General features: G+C 35.0%; 1 protein-coding gene across 1 annotated transcript; it reads left to right on the forward strand.

Annotated features, from left to right (window-relative positions):
* Positions 1 to 989: 989 nt before the first annotated feature.
* LOC127858795 (chromatin accessibility complex protein 1-like) lies at positions 990 to 11,507 on the forward strand. Its single transcript, XM_052396080.1, has 3 exons — positions 990 to 1,156; positions 6,946 to 7,066; positions 10,693 to 11,507. The coding sequence occupies exons 1-3, from the start codon at positions 1,037 to 1,039 to the stop codon at positions 10,779 to 10,781; spliced, it is 330 nt and encodes a 109-aa protein (XP_052252040.1). The 5' UTR covers positions 990 to 1,036; the 3' UTR covers positions 10,782 to 11,507.
* Positions 11,508 to 22,097: the final 10,590 nt, after the last annotated feature.

Genomic DNA, 22,097 nt, shown 5'->3' on the forward strand with positions numbered 1-22,097 from the left:
AAGGCCGCAAACAGTCAAATCCATTGCATCAAAACAGAAAGTGACACAAGAAAGCCTTTTTGTGTCAGTGTCATAGCATAGGCAATATACATTGAAAATACAGCCAAAGACAAGGCTGGCTGCTTCACTTGTGAAACTATGGCCCTTGATCTTTCCCCCCACCCACCTCATTTTTAATGAAAAATTGAGAAATTTGACCCATTTCATGGCATGCACAGAACATTCAAACAGAATGCAATCCTAGTTTTGGCTACATTACTCATTAATTTCATCCCTGTGCTTTGTTTATTTGCCTAGAAAAGTGTCTCCCATACGTTTAGATTTTTCACAATTTACCTTCAAAATTTTGTTCTGTTTCTGCAGCGTGAAATATTGACTTCCGACAAAAGTGAAAACCTCCTTTTTGAAGATTCAACATTTCCTTGCTAGGGAGCTGTGGCTAGTTGTAATGTTTTTTTCCAAAATTTTGAGACATTCTTTCTACAACCTAACACAAGAAATACATCTTATAAATACCTAATTGATTTTTAAAGACCATAGGTAACACCTACCCTAAAGATATGTAATTTTCATGGACCCCCCTTTCACTGATATATCCCCTGCCACCTTAAAAATGGAACAGCTGTCCGCTGTCAAATCGTAATATCCACACATACTCGAGATTTTGCGCAGGGCAAATTTTGGGGTGTAACAAGCATTAATCTAATCGATTAATTATATGTTAATCGCCTGTTTGCCTCTGCTTATAGAAAAAAAAATGGAACAGCTGTCCGCTGTCAAATCGTAATATCCACACATACTCGAGATTTTGCGCAGGGCAAATTTTGGGGTGTAACAAGCATTAATCTAATCGATTAATTATATGTTAATCGCCTGTTTGCCTCTGCTTATAGAAAAAAACCATAACAGCGTGATTAAAAATTTTATTACATGCATGAAAAGTTTGACATACAAATAAATTATCTTAAAGGAAAATGTCTAGTCACATGATTTAAAAAAAATATTTTTCGGCAATCAAGTCAACCAGATACGAAAGATGGCGGATGACAAAGGAAAGTGCGATTTACCTTTGTCGCGAGTTAGGACTATCATGAAAAGCTCGCCTGATGTTAGCAGCATAAATCAAGAAGCTCTTTTTCTAGCTGCAAAAGCTACGGTAAAATGAATCTGGTATTTGCACGAAATATTTATAGATAGACACTCGTGTTATCTGTTTTCGCGATGTTTATAGCTGTTTTAAAAACTCGAAAGGCTATCTGTATCTATGTGGTACTCGAAACTAGTTCAATTATGAGCAAAACATATCGAGGGTGTGGTGTGTGCCTACGCTGTCTGGTAACGAGTTCCAGCCCCAAATAGTACGCGGAATAAAAGAGTATTTATAAATGTCAGTGTTACATGTTGTCAGTTTGATGGATTTAGAATTAGAGTTATGTTGTGAGCGTTTTTTGACTTCTAGAAGATTGTCAGAGGGGACGTCCACCAATTCGTAGATGATCTTGTGGAAGAAGACCAATCATTGGTCTCTACGTCAGTCCTTCAATGGTTGCCATTTCAGTTCTTTGAGCATTTCTGTTACGCTGCTCTTGCTTTTGTAGTTGTTACAGACAAAACAGGCTGCATGCCGTTATACTCCTTCCAGTTTATCAATGTCTTTTTGAAGATATGGATCCCAAACAATGCTTGCATAGTCCAAAATTGAACGTACTAGTGATATGTATGCCTGCCCTTTGAAGTTTTTGTTGCTGTGTCTTAAATTTCTCCTGATGAATCCAAGAATACTGCTTGCTCTGTTACAGACTTAATTAACATGTGTTGACCACTTTCAGTTTTCACTGATCTGGACTCCTAGATATGGATTAGAAATGGTTGTTCAGAGAATAGTTAAATGTTGATAGTACACGTTGTCTATGCATTGTTGTGAGATAACCAGGGATCATCCTAGCCCAAAATTTGAGGGAGCAGTGACTTCTCCTTCCAATGGTATTGGGGAGAAGTGAAAGGACATTTGATCACACGCGTAAAGGTACTTTAATATTAATGTTTCACAATTAATAACCATACATATATCTGAAATAAAATATGCTGAAACACTTACTAAAACTGTAAAACGTGTGTTTTATTTGGCCAAAATACACATTTCATTCATATGTAATTACTACTTAAGCCAAGAGCCTGATGATGTAAGATAAAGGGAATATAGGGCAGAGCCCTAGCATATTGTTCTTATTTTAGTCTTCCTAGGTGCAATTTCTGGTTAGTACATTGCAAATATTGTCAACCAGACTATCCGTTACACTGCATGTTTATTCATCATTCTATAAAAATGTTATAAAGAACGTATAAAATAATTAAAATCGATGAACCATTCGTATCCGAAAACGACTGTACGAAAACATGTCGATATACGTCTTCTGCACTTGCATATCGTTTGACGGCAGAAAATTAAAACCAGTAAACTGTAACCTAGCAAATACGCAATCAATATATTATTTAGTTGACATATTGCTATAAAATACAATATTGCAGTGATTTACTTTGCTAAAAGATAGTTTAAAATAGCAAGATTACGGACATTAGCAACATCCATAGATTGTACGGTTTTCGGACAGTACCGTAGAGGTTTCATCATTTACTGCTCATGTCAGTTCCAATCAGAAATCAATAATAAAGATCGGACAATGTCTCATGACGATATAATAAACGCATAACAATACCAATACAAATACTATATACTCTTAATGCTATATTTTATCCCCTTTGCGCACAATAAGTCACTGTTTAGCCGTTGGTTATTTCTATTCGATCTTTATTGCTTATGCACATTTTTAACTGAATTTAAATTGGCAATTTATCCCAATTAATTCCGCATTATGCAGCAGGCTCAATTTGTAATTTGACTAACGACAGGGAGTAACCTGTACTCTTAAAAACCTCCCGAACATTTCGTGGGATATTTTTCAACAATACATGTTTATGTTCTATACCAGCCATAGCTTAATTATTTCAAGATTTGTTGTGTTTTATTCGATTATACATACATTGATGAAACACACCCTAACATTCTGAAATACCCTAAATTGTAATTCTCCCAACTGAGTGTCGCGTGCCAGTAATTCTTATGTTTAAATGGCGTCATTGACTTTAAATGGAATGTTCCCACGTGCTTGACTGGGTTTTTTAATTAAACTTTTAATTTGTAAGTCTGTTTCTCTGTTTGTGATATTTGTTAAGCTCAGTACTCAAATATATTATGACTGAAATTTAGCAGTGAGATTCGGACTGTTTTAAGTTGAACAAATCGTCAAGCATAACAATAATTGACCATCATGTTAACAATGGCTGTATTGGTTCCCGGCAGCCTTGACAAATAACAAGAGCTGATTGAAAAACTGTAAATGAGATCAGAAGCCTGGCATTCTATACATAGATGGTTACGTCAATACACTATTGTCAGTAAGACCGGCTTGTACACAATGCCTCAACTGGAATAAACCAAAGTGACTTGCATCAGCAGTCAGTAGATCAGATAACCGATTATTGCACACAGCAAACAATGGCAGTATTAGTGACGGCATTGCACACACGTGCGGCAGATTATTAAAGGAGAAAATATAAGAAAATGTCGGCGATTTTGTTTTCACTTTGATGTAATCAGAAAGCGATATCAAGCATCGTGAGGCAACAAAGTCGCCTACGTCCCCCTCTAGGATGATCCCTGATAACACTTTGTTTCGTTTAACCTCATTCCCCAGTCAGACTCCTGAGTCTGCTGTGCATGTAGAAGAGGATTCACCTTCAACAATAATTTTTTGGCTTCTTTCCATTAAAAAAAAATTGTGAATCCATTTTAAGATGTTACCCTTTATTCCATAATTTTCAAGTTTGTATAGTAGTTTCCGATGTGGTACTGTATCAAACGCCTTACTCAAATCTAATATAACCATGTCTATTTGTTTCTTTTTGTCATACATTTTCATAATATCATCCATAATAAGTATTAACTGGCTTTCACAGGAATGTCCACTACAAAATCCCTGTTGAAGTGATGTTAGTATGTCATATCGCTCTAGATGATTTAAGATGTGTCGGCACAAATGTGTTCTAAAGTTTTACAGCAGATGCTTGTTCATGATACTGGGCTGTAATTACTAGCTTCATTACGATTGCCCTTTTTAAATATAGGTGTGACGTTTGCGTTTCTCCAGTCTGTTGGTACATTGTAAGATGCCTGTAGATAGGCTTGACTGGAAGATATGGGTTACTGCGGGTGCAAGTTCCTGTGAGCAATGGCGGAGTACTTTATTCGGAATACTGTCCGGTCCACTAGCTTCATTTACATTCAGTGCTTTTAGAAGTTTTTCTACTCCAGGAATTGTTATATTTAATTTTGTTATTTCATGGTAACAAGGTTCACTTAACTCAGGGTTTCTTTCTTTTGGGTCTTCCTTGGTAAACACCGGTACTGATTTGAATTGGTTGTTTAGAATTTCAGCCTTTGATTGACTGTCCTGATATAATTTTCCGTTACTTTTTAGTCCTGATACACCCACATTGTCTGTGCGTTTTGATTTTTATTTATTTCTAAAAAGACTTATTGTTCCCATCTTCCATGGACTTTGATAGGGATTCATTCACGTAAGACCAGTGTGCATTCCTTAGTTCTTTCTGTAGTTTACTTGTATAAAGTTTAAATTGGTCCCAGTCTTCTGATGCCTGTGTTTGTTTAGCTTTTTGGTGTAGTTTATGTTTTTTCTTGATTTTATTTTTCATACTTGATGTAATCCAAGGATGACTGTTTTTTTTAGATGTTAGTTTTGATGGTACGTTCTTATCAAGTGCACTGTTAATACCATTTTTGAAAGTGTTCCAGCATTCTTCTGGTGATGACATATTACACACTTGGGAAGATAATTCAGCCATGTTTGTTTGTATAATACTCCAGTTTGCTTTCTTATAATTGTAGATTTTCCTTCTTTTAGGCTTGTTATACTTTGGCTTGATGTCGCAGTCTATAATCACTGTTTCATGGTCTGAGATACCAGGCGCTGTGTCACATGATTTAACTAGACTTGGGTGGGAAATAAAGCAAAGGTCGAGATTATGATCTTTTCTTGTTAAGTTTATTTGTACTTGTTCAAGACTGTGTTCTTCTGCAATGTCTAAGAGATATTGGTGTTGGTTAGCTTGGTTACAAATGTACATCCAGACATTACATTAACCGATTTGGCGGTAATCATTCAAGATTAAACTTAATCGCCCATTAAGTCCAATTAAAGTTGTTTTCATTTGCACTAAAGTTATTGTTTGTGTCAATGTCCTTGTTTGATGCCTACATTTATCCTAAGTTGACACTGTTGACTTGCACAACATGGATACAGTGCACATACGTTAATTCCAATCTATCACTACCTAAGACAGTAAGGCACTATGGCCTAAACATACAATTTGTGCTAAGAAATACAATGACTTCATTTACCAGAGCAATAGGTGCAATCAAATGAACAATTATTCCCACAGCTTTCAACAAATTCCAGCAAAATTGGATGTCTTTTTACAATTCTTTCCTTTTAAAACTTTAGTCCATATAAACAGACTCCATTTGCACCCCTTCATGAACATAATGGCAATTCTCCACAGTGGATTAGTGCGCATCTCTTAACAGACATCGTTCGTTACCTTTTAAGGAAAGCAATGAATAAACTTCAGAAATACATTAAATTTACGTGAATGGCAACCTACTGTTATTCTTTGCATGAACCCTTCAAAAACACCACAATGTATCAACACACTATTTGTGTTGGAATGTTTATGGCGAAATTTGGAACAGTGTAAATATTCTTAAATGGTTATCAACATAGGCAACATCACAAATAACAATGTGCAAACAAGATTGGTGTTCTGCAACCTAACTGATAGTGACACTTTGAGTCAGCAAAATTGCGACAATGTTCCTATATGGTGGTTAGAAGTACCAAAGAATAACAAAGTAAACAAAAAGCAATTATTTCTTGCTTTAATGGTACTGTTTGCATGAGTTTGTGCTTTAGACAGGTAAACATTAATTGATTAATACGTTTTTGAAGTATCAGTGTTTCTAAGCGGTTGCAGTGATCAAATTTTGCACCTTAGGACAACAGGCAGGGCATAGGAACTCTCAGCAACCCGTTTGGTTATAAAGCTGAGTTGAATTATTGCAACTAGTAAGGCTCTATATGAGTAGAATGAACTCACCCAATTCTGTAACCTATGTGTTCAGGCAATTATACTCAGCAGGGTTTTTAATCTGATTTGGGGGAAAGGGCCTGGCCTTTTTGTAGGGGTAAAAATATGGCCCAATGCGCCTGATTTTGGAAAAAATAACGAGTCTTAAATAATCAGTTTAACATAATGTTACCGTTTTAAACAAATTCAAAGCAACAGATATTTTAAGTATGCAATATTTTTATATTTTCTACAATGGATCAGGTGAACTTATATAATTAAAGGTGTAAAAACTTTATTTTTATTTTGTTTAGATATCATTGTTTAGTGGAAAATCTCTCAAGTAGTGGACAAATTTGTCTAGGGGAAAGGGCCAATATTAGGCAGGTCTCAAAGAAGGAAAAAAAACTGTAAAAGTGTTGTATCCCAAACTCCCTATCCTCTAGTAAATACAAGAAGTGGAATCTTTGACCTATCCATAACTCCCTATCCTCTAGTAAATACAAGAAGTGGTATCTTTGACCTATCCATAACATTAACTCCCTATCCTCTAGTAAATACAAGAAGTGGTATCTTTGACCTATCCATCCAGATACAGAGTAAACTGAAAGAAAAGTGTGCTCAAAGTGGGCTCAAACCCATAAACTTTTGACTAAACAGTACTACTTTTTAAATTAAAATTAGTTTATTAACAAACAAAAATACAGCCTCATTTTTATTTACTCATTGCATTATTTCTAGGAGATGTTTATTCAGAGTATGGCGCAGGTCTCCCTGGAACAGAGCACCGACAGAAACCAGCTCCGGTACAACGATCTGGCTGATATAGTCGACAGCATTGACACTCTGCAGTTCCTACAAGGTACCGATACTCAATCAGAAGTCCAGGTTTTCGGCTCTTTGAAAAAGGCCCAATCCCATATCACATTTTTTTGTAAATCAAATGTTGGATAAGCAATTCTTAAACTTCTTCAAGTGTTTATTGTAATGAAGCGCTTGATGATTTAGAATTTGAATACATACTAAAATATAGATACCCTCTTTTGTGGAAAAACAGAGATTTTTGGTAAACAGTACTTTCCCAGTGGATCAAAAATGCTCAAACTGGGGTTGAACAAAATCCCAAATTGAACTAAGCCTGCTTCTGTTTCTGTCCAAAATAGAACAATCAGCTGGTGAACAAATCAAATTAATTAGTGGTGTTTTACCCTGTGCTTTATTAATTCTGGTTTTACATTCCATGGCATTATATCAATAGAGCTGTTTATGGTGTATCTTTACATTGATTTAAGATTCTTTTTAACCTGATCTGTGGTTTTACTCTTATAAGTGATAATAATAAATACTATGCAAACAAAATGACCAAGGTCATCAGTCACATGGATGCATTTTATTGACAAAGTTTGACTTCATTAACAATCTATGTAACAAACAGAATCTGTCTTTCACTAAAACAGATGAGCGTCTTTAATTCAGCTGTGCCGAAAAAGATGCAAACAACTCAGTGAACAATGCAAATGAACAATATATATAAAAAAACGCTGTTTTGTGGGAGTTAAAAAACAACAAGTTATTAAATATGTTTGTCCTTTATTAGATTTTTTTGTGTATACAAACTTACAAAATGTTCATTTTTGAAAGCCTGGTAATGATTATTTTAATGGACATGAGAAATTTAGTACAAAGTAATTATTTAGACTTCCCAATTTGAGGATGTCACAACTTGCTTGTCTAAATTTAAGGATTTTTTGCTCCTTTTCCCAATAAGAATGTTACTAGTTCTTTACTGAATTTTCCCAATGGGACCAAAAAAGATCGCTGTAACATACAGAGCATTACCGACTACTGTCTGCTGATATGTTCAAATATGTCAGAGAATATAGGGGTACTATATAGAAAAAATAACAATTTTTAAAAACAGACTCCTTTTCCAAAAATGGAAAGAACAAGAGCTGTGTTCGTGAAACACAATGCCCCCTACTGCGCCACTTTGAAGCAATATTTTTGACCTTGAAGGATAACCTTGACCATTCTCCACTCAAAATGTCCAGCTTCATGAGATATGCATGCATGCCAAATATGGAGTTGCTTTCTTCAATATTGCAAAATTTGAATTTTGACCTTGACCTTGAAGGATGACCTTGACCTTCACCTTTCACCACTAAAAATGTCCAGCTCCATGAGATGCACATGTATGCCAAATATCAAGTTGCTATCTTCAATATTGAAAAAGTTATGGCCAATGTTAAAGTTTTCGGACGGACGGACAGACGCCATATATTTTACATTTTACCTTGAAGGATGACCTTCACCACTGAACATGTGCAGCTCCATGAAGTACACATGCATGCCAAATATCAAGTTGCTATCTTCAATATTTAAATAGTTATGGCCAATGTTAAAGTTTTCGGATGGACGGACAAACTGACTGACAGGCTGACTGACTGACTGACTGACGAACAGTTCAACTGCTATATGGCATCCTACCGGAGGGCATAAAAACCCAATGACAATCCTTGATTATATGATCCTAGCTTAATTCCATTTTTATGCCGCTGATAGGGTGGCATATAGTAGTCGAACTATCAGTCCGTCTGTCAGTCTGTGATTCTGTCAGAAAACTTTAACATTGGCCATAACTATACATTGTAGTTGCCAGTTTGAAGTTCCTTACTTTCTTCCTTCCTTCTGTCAAACTTTTGTTACAGTTTCTCATAGTGCCTTCAATGTTTTACCGATCTCTTACATATTTGGCATGTAGGTACTTTGCATGGGCCTCTACCTTTTGATGAGGTTTGAGGTCACTGGGGCCAAGGTCACTGAGGCTAATAATAGATTTTCCCATCACAATTTTGTTACAGTTTCTCTTAGCACCTTCAATATTTTTCTGATCCCTTACATATTTGGCATGTAGGTACCTTTCATGGACCTCTACTTTTTGATGAGGTTTCAGGTCACTTGGGTCAAGGTCACCGAGGCTAATAATAGATTTTTCCGTCACAATTTTGTTACAGTTTCTCATAGGGCCTTCACTATTTTACTGTTCTCTTACAAATTTGGCATGTAGGTACCTTGCATGGACCTCTACCTTTTGATGAGGTTTGAGGTCACTGGGGTCAAGGTCAAGGTCACCAAGGCTTATAATATATTTTTTTAGGTGGGTATTAACACATAGATTGACAAAGCGCATCATCGGGGAGCATCCATCAGTTTCACTGATATTCTTGTTTCCATTGGGCATAGGTCTGATTACCGGACCCAATTTTGAATGAAAAAAAAGCACTGGCCAATCAGCTGTTTTTGTAGAGATAGTAACACAAGAGAGTGTGAGATTGTACATAACTAAATTCAGATTGCCTTTAAGTTACATGTAACATGTTATATGACTATTACAGATATTTATGACCCAATACCTCTGTGGTTATTATATCAGGAGATTGACAGAAAGAGTACATTATACTATCAAAGCAGAACAGTAGTCGATTGTACTGTCTTGTGACAGCTCTTGTCTCATTTGTGATTTGATTAAAATATTTTAATCACCTGTATTGAAGCATCATTTTGACACACTTGTTGAACATACAAAAACATAAAACATTTACTGGAAAAAACTAATTGTTTAATTGATGCATTTGAGTATTAACAAACATGCCTATTTACTTTATATAATTATGAAACATGTATTCAGATACAAAATTCCTGTGAAATTAGTATTTTTAGAATTTAATTTCATTTTGATGTCAAAGCCAGTTCTAATTTAAATCCCGATTGATTTCCTATAATATTCAAAGTTTACTGAAAAATCCAGCAATTTGTTTACAGATACTTAAGTTGAGAGAATTGGTATGCATAGATTGATTTTGTAAAGAACAAACACCAGGTAGAGAACTTAACATTATGGGAACAGAAACTGTCAATTGTTTTGATACATTGATATAAAAAACAACAGATTAACTATGGTTATCAAAATGAATGGAAATTAAAATGTTCAATTTCTATCGCAAGCCTGGTGTTTTGTCTTCCGTAAATTCCAACATCATGTATTAAATAGTGTTTCACTTATTGTGCTTTTTATTAAACTATATACATACATTTTAGATGTTACGTTTTCAAGCACACATTTATTGCTCACACTGTAGGATTAGCAAATGTTCACTACATAATCCCGGGCATGTTATGCACATAATATACATGTACATGTAGATGAGATTCTGCATTTCTGTAAAAAAATACACTCAAACTTACAACTAGGCATGGAAACAAAAATAAGAATATCTGAAAATGTACAAGTTTCCCAGATACAATTCTCATATGTAATAAGGAAGGAGCCGGTCATCTGACTGAATTAAATCCAGTACATTCGTTGTTGTTTGCTTCGGTCTTAATTCCCATAATGGTCCTTGTTGACCATACATCCTATATGTCTTGTTTTGCGATAATTATATTGATTTTAAAAATATTGTTATTTCTTTCAAATCTGTGTTTCAGATATAATCCCTAAGAAGATCAAAGCCAGTGAATATTTTGAAATAATGAAGAAATGGGAAGCAGAAAATGGAAACGACAGTGACTCTTGAATGAAGCTTGTTGAATGTATTGAGTGTAACCAGTGACTCTTGAATGAAGCTTGTTGAATGTATTGAGTGTAACCACAAATTGGGCCTCCATCTGAGACAACGCTGTTTATTGCGTGTGCATAAAGTTTCAACCCGGATTAGCCTGTGCAGTCTGCTTTTATTGTACTTTTGTTCAGACGAAGTTTCTTCTTTGCAAAAATCCAGTTCAGATGGAGGTGTATGCTAATCTGGGACGACACATTTCGCACATAAATTAAGCCCCATTTTCCCATGTTCCAGAGATAATAAGACACAGTGAGAGTCTGGTATTTTTAATCCCCCGCCATTGGTGGAGGGATATTGTTTTGGCCTTGTCCGTCTTTCTGTCCGTCCTTTTGTCTGTCCGGAGCCATATCTTGGAAGTGCTTTGACGGATTTCATTGAAATTGGGTATGAGTATATATATGGATACTGGGATGATGCACGCCAAATGGCATTGTACACCATCTGTTAATAATGGAGTTATGGCCCTTTGTACCTTGAAAAAATGCTTTTTTGAGTGTCAAATATAACACTTTTGTGTCCAGAAGCATATTGGCAGGGGATATCAATCCAATATGTTTGTACTTATAATGATATAAACAGTATGCATCATCATACATATATATGTGAATATAACCTACTATGAGATATTTGTGTATGTGTTTTACACATCTATTTATTATGCCCAGTAAAGTTATGACCTTTCGTCTATTGCTACAGTCGTTTTTATTAGCCGGATTTTTTTCGAAAAAAATCTCGGCTTATAGATTGATGTTGTCGGGCGGGCGGGCGGGCGGGCGGGGTGGCGGGCGGGCGGCGTGCTCGAAAATGTTAAAGTTCTTATTTCATGGTATAACTTTGGTATGCTTGGACCTAGAGTCTTCAAACTTGACATGAAGGTTGGCCAGGATTAACAGATGACCACTGGTCATTTCAAGGTCATTCATTTGAAGGTCAAGGTCACTGTGACCTTCAATATAAAAAATGTTAAAGTTCTTATAACTTTGGTATGCTTGGACCTAGAGTCTTGAAACTTGACATGAAGGTTGGCCATAACTAGTTAGTAACCACTGGTCATTTCAAGGTCATTCATTTGAAGGTCAAGGTCACTGTGACCTTGAATGTAAAAATGTTAAAGTTCTTATTTCATGGTATAACTTTGGTATGCTTGGACCTAGAGTCTTCAAACTTGACATGAAGGTTGGCCAGGATTAACAGATGACCACTGGTCATTTCAAGGTCATTCATTTGAAGGTGAAGGTCACTGTGACCTTCAATATAAAAATGTTAAAGTTGTTATAACTTTGGTATGCTTGGACCTAGAGTCTTGAAACTTGACATGAAGGTTGGCCAGAACTAGTAAGTAACCACTGGACATTTCAAGGTCATTCATTTGAAGGTCAAGGTCACTGTGACCTTGAATGTAAAAATGTTAAAGTTGTTATAACTTTGGTATGCTTGGACCTAGAGTCTTGAAACTTGACATGAAGGTTGGCCAGAACTAGTAAGTAACCACTGGACATTTCAAGGTCATTCATTTGAAGGTCAAGGTCACTGTGACCTTGAATGTAAAAATGTTAAAGTTCTTATTTCATGTTATAACTTTGGTATGCTTGTACCTAGAGTCTTCAAACTTGAAATAAAGATTGGCCAGTACTAGAAGATGACCACTGGTCATTTCAATGTCATTCATTTGAAGGTCAAGGTCACTGTGACCTTAAATGTTAAAATGTTAAAATTGTTATAACTTTGGTATGCTTGGACATAGAGTCTTCAAACTTGACATGAAGGTTTGCAAGCACACTTAGATGACCACTGGTCATTTCAAGGTCATTCATTCTAAGGTCAAGGTCACTGTGACCTTAAATGTTATTGTTGTTCATGTATATGCATGCATTCAAAACATAACACAAGGTTTGCTCATGCCTTGAAAAGTACTTACATTTCATTTTGACCTTTGAACAATATTTCAGTAATTTAAGTTTTGCATTGACAAAAACACGAAAGGTACTTTCCTGTCATTTAAATCAAAAATCCGGCTTCAATGCGGTCATCTCCGACCGCGGAACTCTTGTTCAGCATTGGTCTGAGAAAACAGGGCTTAATGCATTTGTAGAATGCCTCGTCCAAAACTACGGACAACAGTTTCCACTATTATTTTCATTTAAAGAAAGTCTCTGGATGTCCCGGTCAGCGCAATGTTTAGTTCACAAGCCTCTCATCTAAGCATCCGGTGTTTAGGCCGCATTCCAAGAAGCATGTTAGTTTAATTGTTGGTCACAATACCAGAAGGGTGGGGTTTCCTCCGAATACTCCAGCTTCCCCCCACAAAACAATAGCGATTGAAATTCTTTCAGTAACAACTAAGTAGCTGAAAATTGCAGCTTAAATACAAAATGTTCCAGTATTCCATCTTTTTGTGAATCTATTAAGTTGATAAGGAAGGAGTTTTTGGACTCACTCTGGGTTCACACATAATGCAGCCTCAGGCATGGAAGGACCTCGTAAACTTTGAAATACACACACCCCACAAAAGAGGTCCATTCCTAGGGAACCTCCACTTTATGCAGAAAGTGTGGTCCCTGATACAGGCTTATCTGGGACGACATTTTAGGCACATCTTCATAATGATCAGATTCGTCAGAAAAGTCCATAATTTAACATAAAAGTATTGATATAATAGCAAAGCAGTTGATCGTCTCGGCTGAAATAACGCTGTAAATATTGCGGATGTACAGCTCTGACCTTACAGCAAGGGAGGTAAGTCAGTCAAACTTTTGGAAAACGGTGCGTTATTGGGAGCTTTACCTGGTGATTTATGGCTTAAGGCGTAACGCTAAATTATTGCAAATATGTTTATTCCGCATTTTAAACATTTATCTTTGATATTATAAAGTTTTCAAAAGTGTTAAAATTGACCTTTAAGCCCTGTTTTCCCAGATTGCAGTTCATTGATATTCAAATTCAAACATTATTAATACTTAAGTATGTTGTACATTCCAACTCCAATACATTGTGCTGCGTCAAGTTTTACCATGGAACACACTGTTCTATTCAATAATTTATTACATGTAAATTAAATATGTCGATGTGTAAGACCATTCACTGAAAAGTATTTTCAATGGCAGAATCTCATGTCACCTAGCAGTACAAGTCACTTAAAATGGACATGTGTGTAGTTTTGATTTTTTATTTACAATAACCTATCCCAGTGCAGATTTCAGAACTTAAAAACCTTTTATTTTAAGCTGATATATAATGTTACATATTGTTGTATTATATATTGTCAGAAAAGATGATAATGCATTGGAACTGTCAGAGGCAAAGTTTCACCATCATTTTTGTGTTTTCCTGCAATTTTGCAAGTTGCACATATCAGCTGTTAAAGACCAAACAAGTATGAAGCACTACATGTGTATTGTTTTACCATTTTGTGTGAATTGGAAATAGTCTTCAATATTAAATTAATAAACTTTATGGTGTTTTAATGTTTTTAGCCACACGTATGACACTTTGTACAGTACATTTGTGGTGTAGAATTTTGGAATACAAACTTTTGACCGATAATAATTTAAACAAATTATCATGTTCACTTTAAAATAATAACTGAATTTTGTGTGTGTATTAAATTCATGTCAAAATAGGCAGGCTTAAAGTATAAATTGGCACAGTGTATGCTTTTGTGTTGTATTTTCTGTCCGGTATTGCAATGGTCACTGGCCTTTAAGAAACTTGCTTCTGGCACCCAGAGATTCCGTCTTGAGACTCATTATCTATAAACAAGAAAGCTTAAAAAGCGTACGAAAAAATGCCAGTGTTTTAATGGTATGTTGATGTTAGGAATCAAACCTATACACTACAAAATATTAACATTTTGCCAAAAAATCCAAAAATAAATGACTTTTCTCTAGTTTTTTTCAGTCTGCTGACTTTTGAATTATAAAGAACACAATTTGAAATAATGTGTAGTCTTGACACGTGATGACCTATATTTCAAACGCACCACTATTGTTGCATTTAAAATGATGCATACTGGAAAATGAATACTTGTATGTTCCCCCAAAATAGAAAACATGGTCAGCTTTGTCCATCTGTGTACGGATGTGTGAAAGGCATTTATGCCATTATTTTTACCCATAATCTTCAATTTCTGCCCTCTCTGCATTTTGCACCACGCAAAGTTACAATAATTTGAACTTTTAAAACCCTATATCCAGCATCATAACAGGGTTGACAAGTGCATATCCAGCATCGTAACAGGGTTGACAAGTGTATATCATATCCAGCATCATAACAGGGTTGACAAGTGTATATCATACATTTGTATCCAGCATCGTAAAAGGGTTGACAAGTGTATATCATATCCAGCATCGTAACAGGGTTGACAAGTGTATATCATATCCAGCATCATAACAGGGTTGACAAGTGTATATCATACATTTGTATCCAGCATCGTAACAGGGTTGACAAGTGTATATCATATCCAGCATCGTAACAGGGTTGACAAGTGTATATCATATCCAGCATCGTAACAGGGTTGACAAGTGTATATCATATCCAGCATCATAACAGGGTTGACAAGTGTATATCGTTAGATCATTTTGTAATACTGATTGTTCAGGTATATTTTGCCCCTTGACTTCAAATTGGACACAACAATTTCCTGGGTCACTCTGGGATCTTTGATTGGTCTAACAACAATCTAACATTTCTGATTAATGATGAATACAACAAACCAGCAGAAACAGTAATATCTTTATTTATAAGTGACAAAATTGTATCAATTCATGAACAACTAAACAATCTTACATACAAATTATAGCATACCTATATGATTTCGCCAATGTTCCACAACCCAGAATATGAACAAAACAGTCTGCCATTTAGAAGTGTTCAAAGCAATATTCCAAACAAATAAAAACATGTACAGACTAGCTCTTTTTTGGAGGGTAGATTTCGATTTTTGGTGCCTGATATAAAATAATTATATAACACAAATAACTGTTGTAGAAAACTTAACTTTTGCAAAGTATTAAAAATCTGATTTCACCATTGAGTTATAAAATCTATACTTTGCTTCCAGTTTGGACAATTTGGCATTTATCCTGCTCTTACATTGAAAGCTAGGTATTTGTCAAAAGAAACTACTGTGAAATGTTTATTACACAGAAAGGACGGCATAAAACATAAACAAAAAAATCATACGAGTTTAAAATTGAAAGGACGTAATTATTAACTGCCTCATCTAGTCTTTGAAATTAACATTGAAACAACAGTATTTTATAGATGAAAAACAGATGTTAATAATTGCTTAAAAATGAAAGGAAAGTGTTAAATGAATGAAAACACTTTTAAACATCACACACAAAAGTGCAAATGTATTGTACTTATTTTTCATTCAAGTGTTTGTCTAAGGTATTATATCACAAACAAGTTACTTATTTTGTAAACATTGCTTCCTAAAAGATAAAATCACAATGAGACATGAACAAAATATGCATAATTATGACAGTATACTAACAAACTACGCTCTGGGAAAATGAGGCTTAATGCACATGTCGATAGTGTCCTCCCAGTAAAGCCTGTTTAGTCCACATGTTGATAGTGTCCTCTCAGTAAAGCCTGTTTAGTCCACATGTTGATAGTGTCCTCTCAGTAAAGCCTGTTTAGTCCACAGGCTAATCAGAAACGATACTTTTTCCAGAAAATTGTTTTCTGCTGGAGGCACAAACAAAAATACCATTACTAGAATACCAGACTACACAGGCTAATCTGGGAAACACTTTAGCTCAAACATGAAGCCCCATTTTCCTAGAGCAAGCTTTAATGTCAAAGGTCACATCTAACGCTATCACAGACAACAACGGCAAGAACAACATTACAGTGATTGCAGCAGAGGACGGAACATACACATTGGAAGGAAAGAACAGACTATAAATATAATACAAGAAAAACGACGCAAACATTATGACAAAAATCATAAACAAATAAAACATGCTTGCTGTTGATACTTTGTGACATATTAGCTTGACAACAATGACTTACTCATCATTAACTCCTTTTATGTTTTTTCGGACAATTATTTTTTTAACACTATCCCAAAATGGATGTGCCAAAACACTTTTTCCAAAATAAGATTCATGAATTTTTGTGTCCACTAAAGCATAATGCCAAAATGGGTCTTATGTCATATTCTACCACCGTAGCTCCAAACCTGGCTGCACACAATGGTTAGGAGCTACCCTGTTGGCCAAAGAAGCCATGAAACCATTAATCACTTAATTGCAGTCACGCAAGCCAATTATGACTAGACTTGCAGGCCGGCCCGCAGCTACACTGGCCACATAATGGCATAAGACTTATTCTGCAGAACATCCCAAATAAATCACAAACCCTTTGCATGCTGGGAAATTTGTCATCTACTAAAATGTTGTCTGTAGAATTTCTAAACTTAGCATTTTTTTCGATTTTTTTCAAAGAATATAACTATCAGAATAGCAAACAGTTTGGATTCTGATGAGACGCCACGTACTGTGGCGTCTCATCTGGATCCAAACTGTTTGCAAAGGCCTTCAAAATTCGGTTCCAGCACTGAAAGAGTTAACAATATATTGAACATGTTTACTTCAATACTTTGAATGATATGGCTTGTGATGAAAAAACTTTTAATTGTATTAAATATTCTTGTTATTACTATAAATAAGTTTTAAATAAGCATACATCTCTCAATTAAGTAATTAGAGTTGGAAATATTTATCTGATAAAAAGTAGAATTCTTATGTTATATTCATACATTACCAGTAAATATGTTTAATGTTGTCATTCAATAAATTACTTTAAACTAGTTTATACAAAATGTATTATTTTGTAGCATAAAGTATTAGAGCTAGCAAGGTGATAATTCTGTATTATATCAAAATGCTTTTCAGAGGCAAGTGCATGATGCAAATAGACCATTTTCAATTGTATCACAGATGAAATTATGTTCAAGCAACAGTCACAAATACATGCTGTGACTCTTTGAGACATCTGATGGAGGGTCTTCACTTTGTTAAGATGGACGTACTGACCAAGGGCATTAATTTTCTATAGTCCCCTACCACTTTGTGGAAAGGGATACATGATTCAATAATAATACAACAAAATGCAAAGGTGAAAACTCAAAGTAGCATAATTAGGAACAAAAATGTGAATGGATTGTAATTTTCAATATATAAAGTAGTTTCTTTATGGCATGGGTTCAAATTCCATTAAACAAAAGTTTGACATTAATTGTGGTCTTCATTAATTTTTACTTTTATAACAGCATTATCCATTTACCCGTGAAACTCAATCATAAAATGAAACATTTTAAGTATTTTGAATGACTGAGACAATAATTGTTATACAAGCGTGTATTGTTTACTCTGAAGAATTTGTGCTCTTTAAATGACATCCATGAAATCAAATGGCAAAAATATGGCATATACTTGTTATACTTTGACTTAAGTCACAACCTTGATGGACTAATATTTACTTGTTATTGAGTTTTGTGTGAATTCTCTCACTGGTGAATTAGCACTTTAAGCTTAAACCTTTTTGTCAATGTAACTACACTTAAATGTAAAGGTATTAATCAACTGCATTAGATGCTACATGTATAATGATCAACATAACTGGGAACATGGCATTCACTTACAAGTCATCAAAGGTAATCTTTTGAATTCTTAATTTAAAAATACATAGTTATCTATTTCAACCATTTTACTTCAATTTTCTATAGTAGAAAAATCTTAAAATCAAAACTGTTCAGCTTGTTAATTTTACATGCCTAACATTATAGGTCAAAAAATCCATATTAAAAAACCGAAAAAACAGATTTCTATATAAATGAAATATTTCATGTTGGTAAGTATACTGTTCCTTAATAAATTTGTGCAGTATACTGTTCCCTGATAACTTTGTGCAGTATACTGTTCCCTGATTACTTTGTGCAGTATACTGTTCCCTGATAACTTTGTGCATTATACTGTTCCCTGATTTTATAACATGAGCCATACCAAAAAAAACAGGCTTAATTAACGTGCGTAAAGTATCCTCCCAGATTAGCCTGTGCAGTCAACACAGGTTAATCAAGGATACAACTTCCCGCTTTTACTGACTGCTGGGTTTAAAGAAAGTCTCTCCTAAACAAAATTACAGTCTAGGCGGAACATTGTACCTGATAAGCCATCAGCACAGGCATATCTGTGGTAATACTACATGTACATGCACATGTATGACGCGTTCGGAAATAAGTTGGTTCAATGCACGTGCATAAAGTGTCGTCCCAGATTAGCCTGTGCAGTCCGCCCAGGCTAATCAGGGACGACACTTTCCACCTTAACTAGATTTTTGTGTACAAGAGACTTCCTTTAAATGAAAAATACCAGAAAGTGTCATCCCTGATTAGCCTGTGCACACTGCACAGGCTAATCTGGGATGACACTTTACGCACATACATTAAGCCCTGTTTTCTCATAACGTGTCTCATGTGTTCAGGTTAATTTTCCCAGAGTGCACATCATATTGAAACTATGATAAAATGAGCACGCAGCTAAAACCAAACATGGAACCTTATCAAAAAACACTTAATAGACAACAATACGAACATGAACAGATCTGAAAATAACATATCAAATATCACATTGTAGCACAATTGAACATAATAACATGAAAACACTTAAATTGCATCAATAAATAAACATCATATTTTTATAGTGAAATTAAATATGATTTCTAAAAAGAACACCGTCAGCATTGAATTCCTATGGTTGCACCAATATATACCATTGAATTGAAACCAATGCAACATCATGCCATTAAACGAAACAGACACAACACCTTGCATGAATTCTGCACATGGATGCTTATTCAGTTTTTTTATGTTGGCCTATATATAAAAAATCAACCACCTATTAAGTTTTCTTTATTTCTCACTTGACAATTAATAAGTGTTTATATCTCAAGTAAGACACAACGATTTCCAGATGAGCAATGGCACAAATGATTGATGGCTCCTACATGTTTGAAAGTGGTTATCAATATTGTAGAAGAAGATGCATACATAATTATGACTAAAAAAGGACTTGACTTCCTAGGACAACAGAGTGACAAAACACCAGTGTTGACTTGAGTATGAAACCATCATTCAAGTTTAAGAAATGTAAGATTTCCCAAAAATCTGTAAATCTAAAATTAAAATCACACATTTACTCTGCATTATTTCTCCATGAAAATTATTATAACTTGCTAACATCAACTTCAAACAAGAGGGCAATTATGGCACTGAATCCCTCACTTTAATTCAAGGTACATCAATGGTCCCAGACATAGCATGGGGACCTACTTTCTGACCCCATTTGAGATTCAAACCCTGCCTTATTAATGTAAAAGAAAACAAATATGGGCAAGATTACATCAAGATTGAGTCAAATAATTATGTTGCTTTTAGAGTGGCATTTATGGGATTTTTAAGATTTGAACTGGTCATCAAGTTTTGAAGACACTAAGCCAAGATTTCAACCTGATATTGTCAAGGTCATCATGCTGACTACGTTTTTAGCAAAATTGAGTCATTAATGTGGCTTAAGATTGATTTCAATGTTTTTCTAAGATTTGACCTGGTGACCTGGATTTGCAACAAACATGACCAATATTCCAACTCTACCTATATGCTGTCATTAACATTCTGACCAAGTTTTATTACAATTGGGATAACAAATGTGACCTTTAAAGCGTAAACAAGCTAACAGTTGAACAAATACACAAAACCTATGATGCTTAAGGCCAGACATAGACGGACCACAATAGCTCAATATCATTCTTAGGTGAGCTTAAAGTCTAGAATAAGCCCAAGAAATCAATAGTATGGGTGCGCTCTGTAAAAGGGGGTTTAATGCATGAGTGTAAAGTGTGTCGTCCCAGATTAGCCTGTACAGTCTGCACAGGCTAATCAGGAACAACACTTTTCGCTTTTATGATAATAATTGTTTAAACAAGAGATGTGTTTGTCAGAAACACAATGCCTCCTACTGCGCCACTTTGATACATTACCTTTTTTTGACCTTTGACCTTGAAGGATGACCTTGACCTTTTACCACTCAAAATGTGCAGCTCCATTAGATACACATGCATGCCAAATATCAAGTTGCTATGTGAAGGGACATAAAAGTTATGAGCATTTTTCGAAACCTAAACGCGAAACCTAAACGCAAAGAGTGACAGAAGGACAGACGGACAAACAGACAGACAGATGGACGGACGGTCCAATCACTATATGCCCTCCTTCGTGGGCATAAAAAGTATCTTATTAGCAAAAACCAGTTTAAGCATAGTGTCATCTCTCATTAGCCTGTGCAAACTTCACAGGCTAATCTGGGACATAACTTTACCCACATGCATTAAACCCCCTTATAACAGAGTGTGGCACATATAAAATCTACAGGCCATTTTTGTTTTAAAGGAAAACAACAAACTTAATGTGTACAAAAACAATAAAACTTCATACAAGAAAATTTGAAATACAACATATAAGTAATATCTGAATATAACATGTATAACAGAAGATGAATTAATGCTAATAAATAAATGAGCTATAGTAAAATGGCTTGAGAATGTTGGTAATGGAAGACGTTCTAATCAAAAGAGCATAAAAAATAGTGATCTACTGGGTATGTAAAACAATTTATACACAGCATCTTCAAGGCATACATAACAATAAAATATTTCATATATGACAGTATATTGCCATGCATTTACTGAATCAATGAACAAGAATGTTTTCATTTACCTGTAACCACTGACTTCATACTATGTACAACTTTATGTTGAAATACTTAGAATGGAATGTCTCCTAATTGAACAAGTTCTTACCGGTACTTGAAATCTCAATGAAACAAACCCAATACTGATTTAAAAAAAATCATACTAAATTAACTTTTCTTCAAATAATTGCCCTAATAAATAGACATGGCCATTGTACAGCATAATTGCATAATATAAAGAAGTGGTTGGTAAGTGATTATTTAATGCAAAGTATTTTTTTAAACTGGCATACATGTATAACAAGTCAGCTTATGTTAAAGGGGCCTTTTCACAGATTTTGGCATTTTTTAACTTATTCATTAAATGCTTTATATCGATAAATGTAAACATTGGATCGTAAAAGCTCCAGTAAAAAATCAAGAATAAAATTAAAAAAAGAACAAGAACATTGCCCAGACCAGGTTTCGAACCACTGTGACCCCTGGATTCCTGCCAGAGTCCTGAAGTAAA

This window comes from Dreissena polymorpha, chromosome 14, assembly GCF_020536995.1.
Source record: "Dreissena polymorpha isolate Duluth1 chromosome 14, UMN_Dpol_1.0, whole genome shotgun sequence".
NCBI classification, from domain to species: Eukaryota; Metazoa; Mollusca; class Bivalvia; order Myida; family Dreissenidae; genus Dreissena; species Dreissena polymorpha.